The 15,526-nt window shown below is 42.2% G+C and overlaps 1 protein-coding gene across 1 annotated transcript; it reads right to left on the bottom strand.

Moving 5' to 3' along the window:
- Positions 1-2,121: 2,121 nt before the first annotated feature.
- GPR142 (G protein-coupled receptor 142) lies at positions 2,122-5,104 on the bottom strand. Its single transcript, XM_029283992.1, has 2 exons — positions 4,978-5,104; positions 2,122-2,984 (listed from the first exon to the last, which is right to left on the bottom strand). The coding sequence occupies exons 1-2, from the start codon at positions 5,102-5,104 to the stop codon at positions 2,122-2,124; spliced, it is 990 nt and encodes a 329-aa protein (XP_029139825.1).
- Between the last annotated feature and the right edge of the window lie 10,422 nt (positions 5,105-15,526).

The raw sequence follows: 15,526 nt of genomic DNA on the forward strand, positions 1-15,526 counted from the left end.
TTGCATTCTCCAAATACCGTATGCACTGAAAGAATCAGAATAGATATTGTGAATAAGAGCTGGGGATATTTGTCTTTCTGCCACACACTAAAGGTATTCCACTGAGGTGGAACACATCTACACATTTCCTGGTTGGGCTTTCTTGAAAATGGCAGTGAGGGTCTGTCTTTGCCCTTGACAGATGGCTCGCCTCACTGAACAAGGTTGAGAGCTGTAAGACCATAAAACAAAAGGAGGATGAATGCTTCTCCCCTTCCTCCCTTCCCCAAACAATTCATTACTTAAAAAAAGAGCAAAGAATGAAAACAAGGTATCTCTGAATGAAGCTACTTCACTACCTCTCCCTTTTTTTTTTTTAAGAAACTCAGGGCCACGAAGGAGACCATTCTTCTCCATCCTCCATCGTCTTCACCTCAGCCTTATGAAGCTTTAGATTAGACTGAACCTCAACATCCCAGGGATCATTCGTGCAGTGGTTCCCAAACCTGGGTAAATTACAGGTAGCCCCCAATGATTACTGAGCCCAAAATTTCCATTGCTAAGCGAAACAGGTGTTAAGTGAATTTTGTCCCACTTTACGACCACAGTTGTTAAGTGAATCACTGCAGTTGTTAAGTTAGTAACACGGTTGTTAAGGGCATCTGGCTTCCCCATTGTCTTTGCTTGCCAGAAGCTCGCAAAACACAATCACATGACTCCAGAACACTGGAACTGTCATAAATACGAGTGTCGCAATTCTGATCACGTGACCGTGGGGATGCTGCAGTGGTGATAAGTACGAAAAACAGTCATTCGTTATTTTTTCAGTGCTGTTGGAGCTTTGAACAATCGCTAAACAAATGGTTGAAAATTGAAGAGTACCTGTACTGGTAAACTACTATCTGTATTGGGTAAAAGTGGTTTTTCTTAGGGTGACTACACATGAACCCATTAACGGCTATGCAGAGCAAATGATCCGGCTTAGGCAAAGAGGTACCAATGCAAAATGTTATTTGAAGAGAAGGAGGAGCTGTTGGAGTCTTCCTGGCTAATAGTTCACAATGAATAGTAGTAGCTGTAGTAGGCTGTGATGCAATTATTGCCATTTCCAAGCCCCTCTGTGCGTGAAGTAGGCTTTTTTGCTCTTGCCTTCATTAAAAAAAAAACACACAAAACTGTTTGGCGAACTCCAAAAATGGTTTTGGGTAACGAAGGAAAAAAGTTTGGGAAGCACCTCATTAGGGGGATGAAGCTTAGCTTCAGGATCTGCTCCCTCAGTTTTTCTTAGCCAGATGCCTTCTAGAAATGTTGGGGTTAAAGCTCTCAGATTCTCAGTTAAGGTGGCCTTTGGATGAGAATTTGGGGAGCATATCTGGATGGCATCAGGTTGGGGAAAGGCACTGCAGCTTCAAACTGGTTGTCATGGGGCATCTTGAAAGGTTTTTATGTACTGCTTCTGAGTATGCAGAGCCAATCATTCAAAGTGGCTTTTCTCTTTCATTTTCTGCTAAGCTAATTTGGTGATTGTTAGTTTTACAGACGGTCCTCAACTTAAGACCGTTTGCTTAGCGATCATTCAAAGTTATGTTGACGTTGAAAAAAGTGACTTATAACTGGTCTTTGCATTTACACCGTTGCAGTTTCCTCACAGTCACGTGAGCGTGATCTGGATGCTTGGCAACCATCTTGCATTTATAATGGTTGCAGCATCCCAAGGTGACATGATCGCCATTGCCGACCTGGTCAGCTGGCTTCCACAATTATGTGGCAAAAGCAACCATGTCTATTATTCTATGTTCCAGTTGAGATAATGTTAAAGTTGATTGGTTTCCATAAGAAATAACATATGTCCACTTGAAATGCTCCTACTTGATCTATGGTTGCCTATATTCATCCAAAACCTTGTCAATGTTTGCTGCGCTCTGGAAACGTACACACAAGCAAACTTACATTCACAGCCACATTGATGCAAATATAATAACTAAATATATGCGCACACAAGATGTATGCATATCCAGAATATTTTTCCCAGCATTGTTGCCTTATATCCCTTCTGTTCCTGATTTATGCCGGTGCACCAAAAGGCCCACGGAATCCACATTCAGCAAAAATGGAGCTGGTTTAAGAAGGACGATAATCTCCCTAAACTGAAGTCCCAGCCCAGACCCCCAGGGGTTTCAGAGTCAGTTCCAAAGTGGTGTCCTTCCTGGATGGTTGGGTACAATGGAATCTGTAAGAAACTAGCACTTCACGGACTGTACGTCGGAAAGTCTTGCTGACAAAGCAATAAAGGAAGAAGTTGATGGAGGTATTGAGCATGGCTACCATGTTGGCCACATCCAAGGCCAGATGTACTCGCCAGTCCTGATTGACCGATGCCACGTAGAGGTGGTAGATCATGACAAATGTCCGTGGAGCCCAAAGGACAATGAACACAGTGGTGATGGCCAACAAGATGGCTGTCGTTCTGCTGAGGCGGCGGTTGGGATTTCCTGATCGCTTGAGCTTGCAGATGATCACAGAGTTTGTCAGCAGAAAGACAGTGCAGGGAATGAAGTAGATGATGAAGCAATGAAGCCACTTCAGGACTTTGTCCATTGTGCTGGGTGGGTAGATATCATGCCAAACATCTAGCCACCAGTAGAAAGGAACTCCAGTAACCAGTGAGACTGCAAACGTGGCACCAATTATCTTCTGGGTGCGTTCTGGGTAGGAAATAGCCCTGTACTGCAGGGGATGGCAAAGGGCCACATAACGGTCCATAGTCAACAGTACCGTCACCCAGATGGAGGCGTGATTGACTGTGAACTGTAAGATGTTGATTGCATGGGCAAAGGCACCCGGAACTTCACGAGCCAAGATGGCTGCCTGCACAATGAAGCCAGCAAAGACCACAAAGACTTGAGTGAGGATGTCAGAAGCGGTGACGGCCAAGAGGTAGCAGTAGGAGGATTTCTGAGTACGAGCAGCAAGACGGGAAAGTGCAGCGGCAGTTAAGACGTTAACTTGAACAAGGAAGAAAAGATAACAAAAGGGTAGTAAAAATTTTCTGTAGATAAGGAGTTTAAAAGTGCTTTAAGGATGAATTAGTGTTTGCAGTCCTTTTTTCCTAAAAAAAAAAAAAAAAAGGTGCCGGAACTCACACACATCATACAACCCGCCTTGCCTGCCCTATTAGGTTCCATCCAAAAAAGGTGCCGGAACTCCGTTCTGGGCGTTCTAGGAGAAAAAAAGCCCTGCGTATTTGTATGTATAGCTGTGACTAATATTTGGTTTCTGTAAAATTGACTCAGATGGCCTCCCTTTAGCTTATTTGTCCTTGTCAAGGTAAAATAAGGCTGGGAAAGATAACAAACAAATATGGATGTCAGGACCCCAGAAGAAGGACTAGATATACAGTAATTCAGTGGTGGTGTTCAAATATGTGAACAACCGTTTCTCTGTGTTGATGCCGCTTCGGGAAGTCCATTCTGGGCCCGGGCAACAAAAAATTAGTTACTGGTTCTGCCAAAGTGGTGCGAACCGGCTGAATCCCACCACTGCAGTAATTGTAATAAATGCATTTGGGACCCACTGCCTTTACTGTTGCAAGTCTGAAAGTACCTCTCTCTGTCTCTCTCTCTCTGTCTCTCTCTCTCCCTCTCCTTACCTTTACAATCCAAGAAACTTGGAATGGGGGAGGTGTTTCCTTTTTGAGATGTTTGCTCTGGTCGCATTCCTTCTGTGAGGTCAGCTGCCTCTTATCTGAGCAATCCCTAGTTTACGGTTCTTCCTCCTTCTGTCTCTCAAGAATATTCTTGCAACCAAATAACAGAATTGGAAGGGACTTCGGAGATCATCTAGTCCAACCCACTGCCCAGGCAAGAGACTCTATATCATTCCAGATAAAGGGTTGTCCAGTCTCTTGAAAACCTCTCAGTGTTGGAGTACGCACAACTTCTAGAAGCAAGCTGTTCCACTGATTAATGGAATGGTTTGTCTCCAGAAGTTGTGGGTGCTCCGATAAAAACACTAATGGAGTCGTGGGGCAACTCTCTGAGCCAACTAACCTAGTTTCCCTTTGTAGGGACTCATAAAACTGCCTGGATGGAGGCCCAACAGTATTCTCCACATCTTTGTGAGATGATAGCGCCCTCTGGTGCTCCTCTTGAAATTAACACTTATAATGGGCACATATCAGTAAAAGTTGTTCCTAATAAACTTTCCCTCTCACCTTCCTATAGTCTGTCTTTCTTTCTTTCTTTCTTTCTTTCTTTCTTTCTTTCTTTCTTTCTTTCTTTCTTTCTTTCTTTCTTAAAAAATCCTGACAGTGCATTAAAATGTTGGGATAAGAAACAAAGTTGGATTTCCCTTTGCTAAAAAATACCAGTAGATATCAGAGAACATACTGATCTCTTGTACTGAATTGGCTATTGGAATGACTGGGTAGCCTCCGAAGTCTCGGCTCTAACATTTTATGATATTTTTTTACTAATGTTGATGAACATATAGGAAGTAAAAAAATATTCTGTTGGAAGGATTTTGACGAAAACACACCAAAAAGTTGGTAGAAGTTGTGATGACTGTGGGATAGTAATTAAAGCGTTGGACCAAATCCCAGAGAGATCTAGAATCTGGAGTACTATCCATTTTCTCCTGACAGCCACTAGAGATAGATCCTTCTTGGTGGGACCATTTTTTCTTGGCAGTCTTTCTCACACAAAAATAATGTTAGGGTCCCTCCTTCTGTAAACTTTTAAAATGTGATTTGGTTTCTGGACTGTATTCGTTTGAGTTGATATGGTGGAGTTTTGATTGTGCTCTTTTGCACATTTTTTTTTCCTGTGTGTCAACTTGGCAGTACTACCCCAGACAGTTAAACAAATAACCATAAAATCAATCAACTACAAATTGTTGTTGCTGCTGCTGCTTCTCCTCCTCCTACCTGCTGGAAGTACACATGAAAACATCTCACTGGCACACTTATGGAGCTGTTTGATTTCTTGATTTTTGTCTTACCAGGCAAACCCACACACAGCAGGATGCAGTAGTAGAGGAGAGCCCCTATGCTAACCAAGCAAGGTGATATCTCCTTTTCATCTGGGTCCTTGGCATTGCTTCCCCAGGCCAGATCACTTTTGTTCATCTTCTCCCAGCGCCTTCCAGCTACAAGGAGACCAAGGACAATGGGGTTAAAAAAATACAATAGAATCCTTGCTTACAGTATAATAGCAGAAATCTCACCAACCCTGGACCGTTGGCTGCAGGAAATTGTTCTTTGTTTTAAGGTGGCTAGTAAAACTGCGGAACCACAGAATGAATCAATACAGCTATAGGCAATGATTGATTACATTTGACCCACATATTTCCCCACGGCTGTCATTATCCTGGCAATTCTGTATCTTTCAATTGAGAACAGTTCCCCCCCCCCCCAGTGTGTATGTAAAGAAAGAATCGCTGGTGTACAATGAAGCTTCTAAAGGAGAAGTCAAAGGCAAATTTGTCTTCTCTCCACCAAAATGTTCAACTTCTGCTCCTCTTCTGTTAAGTTACTTAGGTGTGAGAAACAAAAACACTTAGGGATTTATAGCTAAAGGACAGAACTATAATGCATCCTCCAAAATTTGGGATGAGAGTCATCATTAAGAGGTTAGTGAATGTTCAGTTATATCCGTCGGGCATTTAGCAAGCTGCCCAAGGATGTGAACAAATGCCAATATGGTGGGTATGGTGGAAATAAATGATGACTACATTTAAATACAAGAGGCATTCAACCAACTCTGAGATATATTCTATTCCATATTACTACTTCCTTCCTTCCTTCCTTCCTTCCTTCCTTCCTTCCTTCCTTCCTTCCTTCCTTCCTTCCTTCCTTCCTTCCTTTCTTCCTGTGGTTATTTTATTAGCTATGATGCTGCAATGAGTTCCCTGCATTAACAGAAGATTTGGGTGAGATAGCCTCTGTGTTTCCTTCAGTTAGAATGATTCTATTTCTCTATCTGGATCGACAGAGTGAGACCTAGCAGAATTTCTAGAGGGTTTTGGGGTGCATCATTCCCCTCTGTTTCACTCTTTCCTAGTAAGTATCAACTTTCTATCCATCTGGCTCCTGAGGCTGGCAGAAATGAGCAATGTAATGCCATGGCTCAGGTTTATTCTAGGAAACGTGGTTCTCCTTCCTCTTGCTAGATCAGGCTAGGCAGTCCAGTCCAGTCCGTCGTTTCCCATCTCCTTGCAGATGCAATCTGGTGGAATCTTACCTTGAGGGTTTGGCTGGGGAAATTGCAGTCCTTTATTTGCCAGCTCTGCAAGTGGTCTGTGCTGCTTCTCCCCAGTAGATGTCTGAAGGTCCTCCTCCTCCTCCTCCTCCTCCTCCTCCTCCTCCTCCTCCTCCTCCTCCTCCTCCTCCTCCTCCTCCTCCTCTGCAAGGCTGTCGTAAGGACCCAGAGAGAAAAGAAAGAGAAAAGCCCAGGGAGGAGAAATGGGGAAAAGGCTGAGCAAGCTGCTAGATTCAAGCTCTTGCAAAAGGAGGGGGAGGAGGAGGAGGAGGAGGAGGAGGAGGAGGAGGAGGAGGAGGAGGAGGAGGAGCAGTGGCAGGTGTACACTTGGCTGTGACAGACCTAGGAGGGAGTGGAGAAGCAGGCTGGTCTGGATCAACACAGATGGAGGTGGAGTGGGGGGAGGCTGTCAGTTATTTCTGTTTATGCTATACGGGTGCAGAAATAGTATCTCAAACCATAGAAGTCCTTATGAACTTCTGCCAGAGTCCAAGAGGCTCAGGCCAAAGGCTTCTTCAGACCTGAGATGCCCATTTGCCTAGAAACTGGTGCCCACTGATATTGCCCAGCAGTGGATGTTCCACAGCGAGGCTTCCTACCTTTGAGCTTACCTGTAGCAATAATGTGGGTATAATCAAAGTGGAGGACACTGAGCTGGGAGAAAATGATTGAAAAGAGGCTGAGATTGCTAGAAGCAGTAGGTTGCTTCGCTCTTATTCTGCTGATTGTTTGTCTCAGGATTAGCCATTGGGGTGGTTAAAAAAAATAAAGTTACTGTGGTGTGGCTGCAATGATGTGATCAAAGCTGTCATCTTGACTTTTTTTTTAATTCCTCTGGCATCTCTGATGCCAATTTTTACTCCCTAAAGTGTGTTTTCCTCTCAACCGAGAGCTTCAGGTGCATTTCTGTAAGGCTTAGTCTTCTTTTACATCCCCTCCTTTTTCCTCTCCCAAAGCCAAATATTTTAGGATGCCTTTGCTTGGAAATGGACTCAGATTGGGGAGTTGGAGAACCTTTAGGCTGGGGAATGTATGGCAGAGATGGTCCTCCAGGAACCCTGCCCAAACCAGTCAATGCTTCAAAAGTATCAATAGCTTGATGTGGACCTGGAAAGAGAGAACAGCTAGTGCAGATGATCAAGCTCAAGCGTAATGTATTTGGATGGGCTTAGCAGCTTAGCTCTCCTGGTTTTGATTAACTGAAACTTTTGGACAATGTTCAAAAGTAGTCCCAGATATACTACAGATCATCGAACCAAGCAGGTGGTTACCAGAATGGGAATAATTGTTGCAAAGCTTTTTTGTCCAAGAACATCAGCCAGCCCATCGATCAAACTTTGATGCTTTGAGCCACAGAAGCTGCTGGTTCTTCTAGTAAACACGAGAGATCCGAGAGGAGGCCCAGACTGCATGCTTCACTGCTTAGACTGGATCAGGGGAAGGCAATCTTTCTAGGCCTACTGCATTTCTCCCCCTAATTTTTTTCAATTGTGAAAAGTTTTATATTCAAATATATTTTTTTTATACTGTTTCCGTCTTCCATTAAAATATTAGCAGAATCCACAATGGTCTGAGAATCAGCGTCTCCACTAGATAATTGACAGTCAAGCTGAAACTAAGTTAATCAACCAAAATTAGCAACTTCCTCAAACCCCCAAATAAGTTACCCGGACCTAACCCACATATCAAAGGATAAGGTGTGCAAACACGGAGTTAATTAAATTAGGTCTCCCAAAGGAATTGCATGTTCACAAGAATAAACATACCCACACACACACACATTCACACACAAACACCCGCCCCTCAAGTGTCACCCTAGAATCAGCATGTAGACGCTTGACCCCGGACTAGCTCCCCCTATAAAAATCTACTACTGTGCCCCATTTCTCTGTAGCCTGCTCCTGTTTTGTTTTTAGGAATAACTATTTCTTCTTTCCTCACAGCTATCTGGATCTCGTTTTTATTTATTCTTGTGCAGCCCTGGCTCAAGTTGGAACCCCAAATTATTCTTCTGACATATCAGTTGAGGAATATGGCAATGATGCAATAACAGTAGGAGTTGGAAAGGAGATATTTTAACTATTTACTTCTACAATACATTTTTTGGGGGGGAGTGTGTGTGTGCATTGAACTTATTGAAGTCCAGCTGTCACTGGTGCAAACCTTTTCTCTCCACTTCCAAACAAATAAAAAAATCTCTCACACATCCATGCACACACACAAACATGTCCCCTGCAAAAGGAGACGGTGTGAGCAAGTGACTCATTGTGGTTCCTTGTCTCACTGGGGTATTGGTGTGTCCGGGGGAAGAAAAGCACAATCACACTTCTGCTACTTTGGCTTACCTTGATAAAGTATAGTTCTAGTTATCCTGCCTTATTTCCTGATGTGGTCTACCTTATCAGGCTGACAGATAGAATTGAGCTTGACTCTGGATGATTCGCCCATGCAGTTTTCTTCGTGGAGTTAGGAAAGTAATTTGCCAAGCCTCTTCCTTGATCTTTGTCCTTCTACTGTGTTGTGAATGTTGCCAGGAGGTAGAGCATATTAGCAGATTTAAAGAACACATCTGGATAGCCTCTGCCTTTCACTTATAAATCTCTGTTGAGTCCATCACCTGGTTCAAGAACGGCTTCACAACATCAACCGCTTTGCAAGCCTTGTGAGATGAAGTGGAGAGGCAGAGCATGTTTCCATCTAGGTGTGTTGGTATCTTAGCCCATCTCCCTAATATTAACTTCTCCCAAAGAAGCAAGCTCTTACATAATTTTGGTTCAAAGCAGAAATGCTATGAACTTGTTTATGAGGAGACATAAATGCCATAGATGCTGGAATGTTAGATAAGTATTAGGAAAAGATAAGTTGGAAACTATGCTGAGCCAATGAAGGTCACTGAATGGCCAATGAGCGCCATGGTTCATCTTCTTGCCCTATTCATAGAAAGCTAATGGCCTTCAGTGGTTACTCTTCATGGTGGCTGATTATTATCTCCAGAATTACAGATGGCCTGCCTTAACTACTACAATAGTTATTTGAGAGCTTCCTGAATGCATCTATTGGGATACTGAATGTAGGAGCAGATGGGCCCTTGCCCTGGTTAGTAGAGTTTTTCTTATATTAAAAGTCACTGAGATGAGAAGAAAGAATGTTACTAGATGATGCATTGTGGAAAAATGGTGCACAAGGAACATAATCAGATAGAGATATTCAATTTTTCCATGCAAATTCTGAAAAGATTGGTTTTGCCAATTACTGGTATGGTCAGCTTGACTGCAGATGAGAAGGGGAACCATTAGTTGAAATATATACTTTCCATCTGCAATCTGTTTTAAATTTGCAACGTTAAAAAATATGGAAGGAGAAAACAAAACTGGAATAAGGCAGGATGCAGTTAGCATATAATTTAGACCCAAGGCTTGATAGAATGGGGCTGAGTGAAGCTCTGCAGAGCCAAAAAACTGAGATGTTGTAGCAACATTGTCCGCTCATCAGAACTAGTACTCCAAGAGAGAGACATGAATCTTAAAGAAAAAAAAATCTGTTCTGCTACTAGTACTGTAGATCTAGTAAGACCGGGAAGATGTCACGTTTGCTAAGAATCCAGAAATGGAGCCCTGGGAATTTAGAGAGCAGGGCAGAAGCACCTGGGACCTTGGGATAGTGGCAAGATTGAGATTTGAGATCTTCCATAAGCAACATTTTTTAGCACCACCCAGCTTCTGGCCTCTTCTGAAGGCCATTTTATATCTGCCTTTTCTCTTCACTTCATCAGAGAGCCGTGTTGTTGCCCGAGTCAATTCTTTAGTCACCAGGTGATATTATCGGCTAATGCTGTTGTTATTATTGGCTAATTCCTCTGTTTTACAGATGGCTGCATCTAACATGTGCTCACCTGGCCATTTGAAGCATCCCTTGGCTGCTGGGCTCTCTCTTCTCATCAGCTGCGCAGAGAACAACATGAAAGGGACCTAGCGTAGACGTCATACAGCCAGAACACCCAAGCACATTAAACTCTTAGTTTGAGTAATTTTCCTTTACTATTCACCTAATAGAAATCCTGCAGATTTTAGTTATTCACCGAGTTTGCACTATACCACTGATTAAAGGTGTGTGTGTGTGTGGGGGCACATGGGTGACATTGTCTGAAAACATATGAGCACGGCCACTGCTTGCTTAACCCAAGGTATATCCCTGAGTTCCTTTTCTCTTATTGATCTCAGTAAGACGAGGCTCCTATGTCTCCTCTTTATCTACCGTACCTGTCCAAAGCTGATCTTCCTTCTCTTATTTTTCCCTCTCCATTGCTCTGTTTTTCCTCTTGTAGGCTGTGTGCCTTTTCTCATCAAGCTGTTGTTTTTCCGCACCAGTGGCTAAATGAGCCGATCGGCAGATGGACTGCTAAGCGATTAACCTACAAATGGCAGGCAGCACTGAGCACTGTTGCCACTAGTAATATAAGAATCCTTATTTGCCTGATTATGGCACACTCACTTAGTGGCAGGTAGAGATAGATGTGAGGTGACAAATACAGCTTTACTTGATATCTGAAAGAGCCAAGGAACTACTTTATTTTTGATCTTTGATCTCTTTTCCCCCAGCTGCATTTCATATTTTCAGCTTGAAATGTTTCTTTCTCAAGAGCCAATCTTTCTCTCCTGTTCTTCTCTAAACTTGGAGGTTCCTTCAATACAGGGTTTCATTTCCTTCCTTCCTTCCTTCCTTCCTTCCTTCCTTCCTTCCTTCCTTCTTCCCTCCCTCCCTCCCTCCTTTCCTTCCTGCCTTCCTTCCCCTAAAGATTGCATTCTAGTGGTGCATTTTTAAAAATATGCACACAAATATACCTATAAAACAGGGTCAGCAATTCAGCAGGCCACAATCAATATTGGGTGGTGACAAGGCCTGTAGGAATAACTTTGATCATGACATTCAAACTACCTTAGGTTCTACATCTCTTTTTAGACCTACGCTTGGTTTTCACAGGCAAGATTGTAGAAGAAGAGCTAAGATAGTCTACAATTGCTAAAAAAAAAAATCAAAAAAATCAGGAGAAACCAAATACAATAGCATCTTTTCCAAATAACTAACTTTATTAAAAGGTATGTGCTTTAGTGAGCTGTAGCTCATTTCATCAGATTCATCCCCATTGAATGAAAGATTACAGGTAGTCCTCGACTTATGACCACAATTGAGCCCAACATTTATGTTGCCAAGTGAGACTTTTGTTAAATGAGTCTTGCCCCATTTTGCGACCCCTCTTTCCACAATTGTGAAGTGAATCCCTGCAATGGTTAAGTTAGTAACCTGGTTATTACGTGATTCTGGCTTCCCCATTGACTTTGCTTGACAGAAGGTCACAAAAGGGGACTCACGTGACTTTGGAACACGGCCACCGTCATAAATATGAGTCAGTTGCCAAGCGTCTGAATTTTGATCACATAGCCCCAGGGATGCTGCAATAGTCACAAGTGTGAAAAATGGATATGTCACTTTTTTTCAGTGCCGTTGTAACTTTGAACAGTCACTAAATGGACTGTTGTAAGTCAAGGACTGCCCGTATGCTTTTTAACAAAACTGTTAGATGGAAAAGGTGCTATCACATCTTAATTTTTAGCCATACCCTATAAATGTAATAAGATGGATTGGAGGTTAGTCACTGGCAACTCAATGGATCAATGTGCTTATTGTCTTCCCAGTAGGTAGCCCAATGTACACTAGTGAGCAAACATTATCAGTCCAGGATCACCCAGCATAAGAAAGGCCCCTTCATCGCTCCTCTCCCAGTATGAACCATGACAACACAACTGCTGTCATAAGTCTCTCTCCTTGGTTTTAGCTACTAAATCCTTAATACGGAGATGAAAAAAAAGAGGTCTGAGCAGATGACATCAAAAGCAACAATTACTCTGATAGAAATAGGGAACTGGTTTTAATGTGCCTTAGCCAGGCTGGGTAAACAGAGCTTGGACCGAGCTCTCCTTTGCCTTCTGTCTCCAAAAATATTTGTCATTTGAAGTAACAGCTCTGGATGGTAAGGTGCCTAGAAAGCCTAGATGTTCAATCCATTCATGTGGCCACTAGGAGATGCTCTTTGTCCAGAGTCAAATAGTATGAAATCTATTATCTTGCAGCTCAGAAGTAAAATTATTATTGATAGGGAAAACAATTCTACCCATCTATCATTCAACCTGCCATCTCTGTGCATAGAAGACTACCGTGGAAGAATGTTAAAAGACTTAACACTAAAGTTAAACAAAATAATCAAATTAACTCAAATGAATTTTATAAATTAGAGGGGGCACTTCAGATGTCATCTTTTGCTATCTATTTGCTATCTACTGCAAAGTAGAAAACTTTGCTTTGGGAAATTGAAAATATTTAAACCAGCCTCGAGATTATCAATGGGTAAGGAGATAATGGATTCAATTTATTAATTTTCTGATTTGAGAATATGTCACTTAATTTAGACATTTAAGGATATGATTGCGAACCACTAAGAGAAAAGTGTGGTTTCCAGTCACAGGTGTTTTATTGGCTGAGTGATTGTTAATGGGATAAAATTTTAAAAAAAGAATAAAATTTATTACTAATTCACTAATCAAATGTAGTCATTGGTTCTACTACAAATGAAATTAATTAACTGTGGAGCCCAATTAACTAGTCAATTGTTGAGTGGAATAATTTGGAATTTCTCGTGTTTTCTACCTTCTCAGGACACTTACAGTAGTTGTTTCCCTCCCTTAACAGATCACCCATTCCTTCATCAAGGGTCTATCTCTAATCCTTCATACTTATGACAATTCTTCGAATATTCAGAATGCAAAACTAGACACATAGATCCTATATACATGTAGGAACATCTCTAGTGGCAGCATTGAGTCTTTTGCAAAGTGAAACAAGAAGGGACATTACAAGAATAACAGGCTATTTTCTAGAACCAGATCAAGGCCCCTTGACAGAATGATTAGTGGCTGGGGTAGGTTCCAATTATATAGGCAAGGCTGCTAAAGAGGAGTGATTGGTTCTGAGGATGTGACTCCATTTGCTGGGCCAGGAGAAGTCACCCTGCTGTGGATGTGGATTTTTTTTGCCAGTGAAAGTCACACAGAGGCCTCCTCTTCCTCTGCCTCAGCACTGACTCGTTTACATCTATCCCGGGGTCATGCTCTGGCAAACACAATGACTTTCATCCGAGATGCATCCAATTTGGTCACAGCTGGGGAAATATTAGCTTGTTCCTATTTATTGACTAGCTGTCTGGATTTATGCAGACATCTGGGTTGAATTAAGCAAGGAACTGAAGTGTAAACTCTTCTCTGGCCCCTCCTGTGTAAGCTTTTCATGTCTGACCTGATAGTTTGATTCCCATCTCCCTGCACAGATTTGGGCCATCCTGCCATCTCCTTTCTCACTGACTCAGCCCAGCTATTTTCATAATCTAGGACAAGCAGGATCCTTGACTGATATGGAAAACAACAAAACATTTGAAGCCTGCATTTACTAGACTCCGCAGACATTTTGCTCTTTGGCACTATTAGGCCACTGAGACATTAGAAAATTCAGATAATGAAATAAATAAATAAAAAAATCCAGTGAGTTCCGAACACTGCAAGAAGAAACAGTGAGCAAATTACTTGATATATACAGTACAGTATTTAAGCAGGGATCCAACCTACCTCACCTAACATTATTTTTTATTTAAAAAAAAATCCATTCCCCCCCCTCCAATTGTTTATTTAGCGTTATACAGGATGGCCATATTAGACTATCCTTTTAAGAATGTCTCTTCAGATAAAGCTTAATTTATTGATTAAATTGCACCAGGGACCGGTTCTGTGGAGAGAGGTTTTTCCGTGGACCGGAGGGTACGTAGTTTTGTGTGCTGCCTGCATCCCGCGGATGGGGCTTTGCTTGTTTGTGTGGACCAGTTGCTGGCATGCCACGGCCCGGTACTGGTCCATGGACCGGGGGTTAGGGACCCCTGCCATAAATGACTCTGTTTTATAGAAGGGACTTGGAGCATATCCAACTTGTTGGATCTTATGAGTTGGACAGAATTAATAGGTGGTCCAGCAAGTAACCCAAGCTTGTGCCATGAATATATCTATCTATCTATCTATCTATCTATCTATCTATCTATCTATCTATCTATCTATCTATCTATCTATCATCTATCTACCTACCTACCTACCTACCTATCTACCTACCTACCTACCTATCTCTCATCTATCTATATCTATATCCAGTTCATAACTCAATGAATTCCTTGGTCAACTGGCAATTTGAATATGGGTTCTTCTCTCCCCATTCAGTGCTGATAAAAGATGTACCATGCTAGGTCAGTTCAGTTACGGCTGGTTCATATTCCTTTCACATAACATTTCCGCATGAGCAGATATAATCAGCTGGATCTTCCCCATACTGTTGATCACCAAACTGGGAGGTCTGTTTTCTTGAAAAGACAATAAATAGAGAGTGAAAAGTTAGGATACTCCTCCATGCATAGACTTGCCAATTTTTATTCTTTTATCTCTTCTTTTGTTCTAATTCTGCGCATAATGTGGACAAATAAACCTGGTTCTAAGTTATTAGCCAAGCATTCAGTCAATAGATTACAGTACATGGAAGTCTATATTTGCTACACAGACCAATAATTTGAAACAGTGAATTTGAAACAGTGCAGGAAGCTCTAAATCTCTGCTGGGGTGCTGAATTGCAACTTTCAGAGTGCAAGCCAGATTTTTCTTGCTTGCTGCTAGGAAGCATATTTAAGCATATGATAGTAAGCATATATACTTACATACCTGGCAGGGGAGGTACCATAATCAGTCCACACTCTTTCCCCCTATTGTGATACTGTCCGGCTGCGATACCGTGGAAATACACGCTAAATACACTGTTTAGTCCATCAGTATGTCAGATTTATCTAGAGTGCTATGTGATGTCACTTGAAAATTAGGCTGCTCGCTGAAGACCATGATATGATGACACAAGCTTCATTTGGTAGAACAAATGTAGAACAAAAAGCAAAATATCCCATACTTGAGCAAACAGAGAAAAACTGAAGTAAGGAGAAATTTTCTGATGGTGAGAACAATATTTATGTGAAGCCGCTGGGAGAGATCATCCGGGGCTTTGGGGTGGAGTTCCATCAGTACGCTGATGATACTCAGCTGTACATCTCCACCCCAGGTCACCCCAACGATGCCCTTGACGTGATGACCCGTTGCCTGGAGGCCGTACGGGTCTGGATGGGGAGGAACAGACTCAGACTCAACCCTTCCAAGACCGAG

Source organism: Protobothrops mucrosquamatus, unplaced genomic scaffold (assembly GCF_001527695.2).
Source record: "Protobothrops mucrosquamatus isolate PMUCROS unplaced genomic scaffold, P.Mucros_1.0 scaffold_99, whole genome shotgun sequence".
NCBI lineage: Eukaryota > Metazoa > Chordata > Lepidosauria > Squamata > Viperidae > Protobothrops > Protobothrops mucrosquamatus.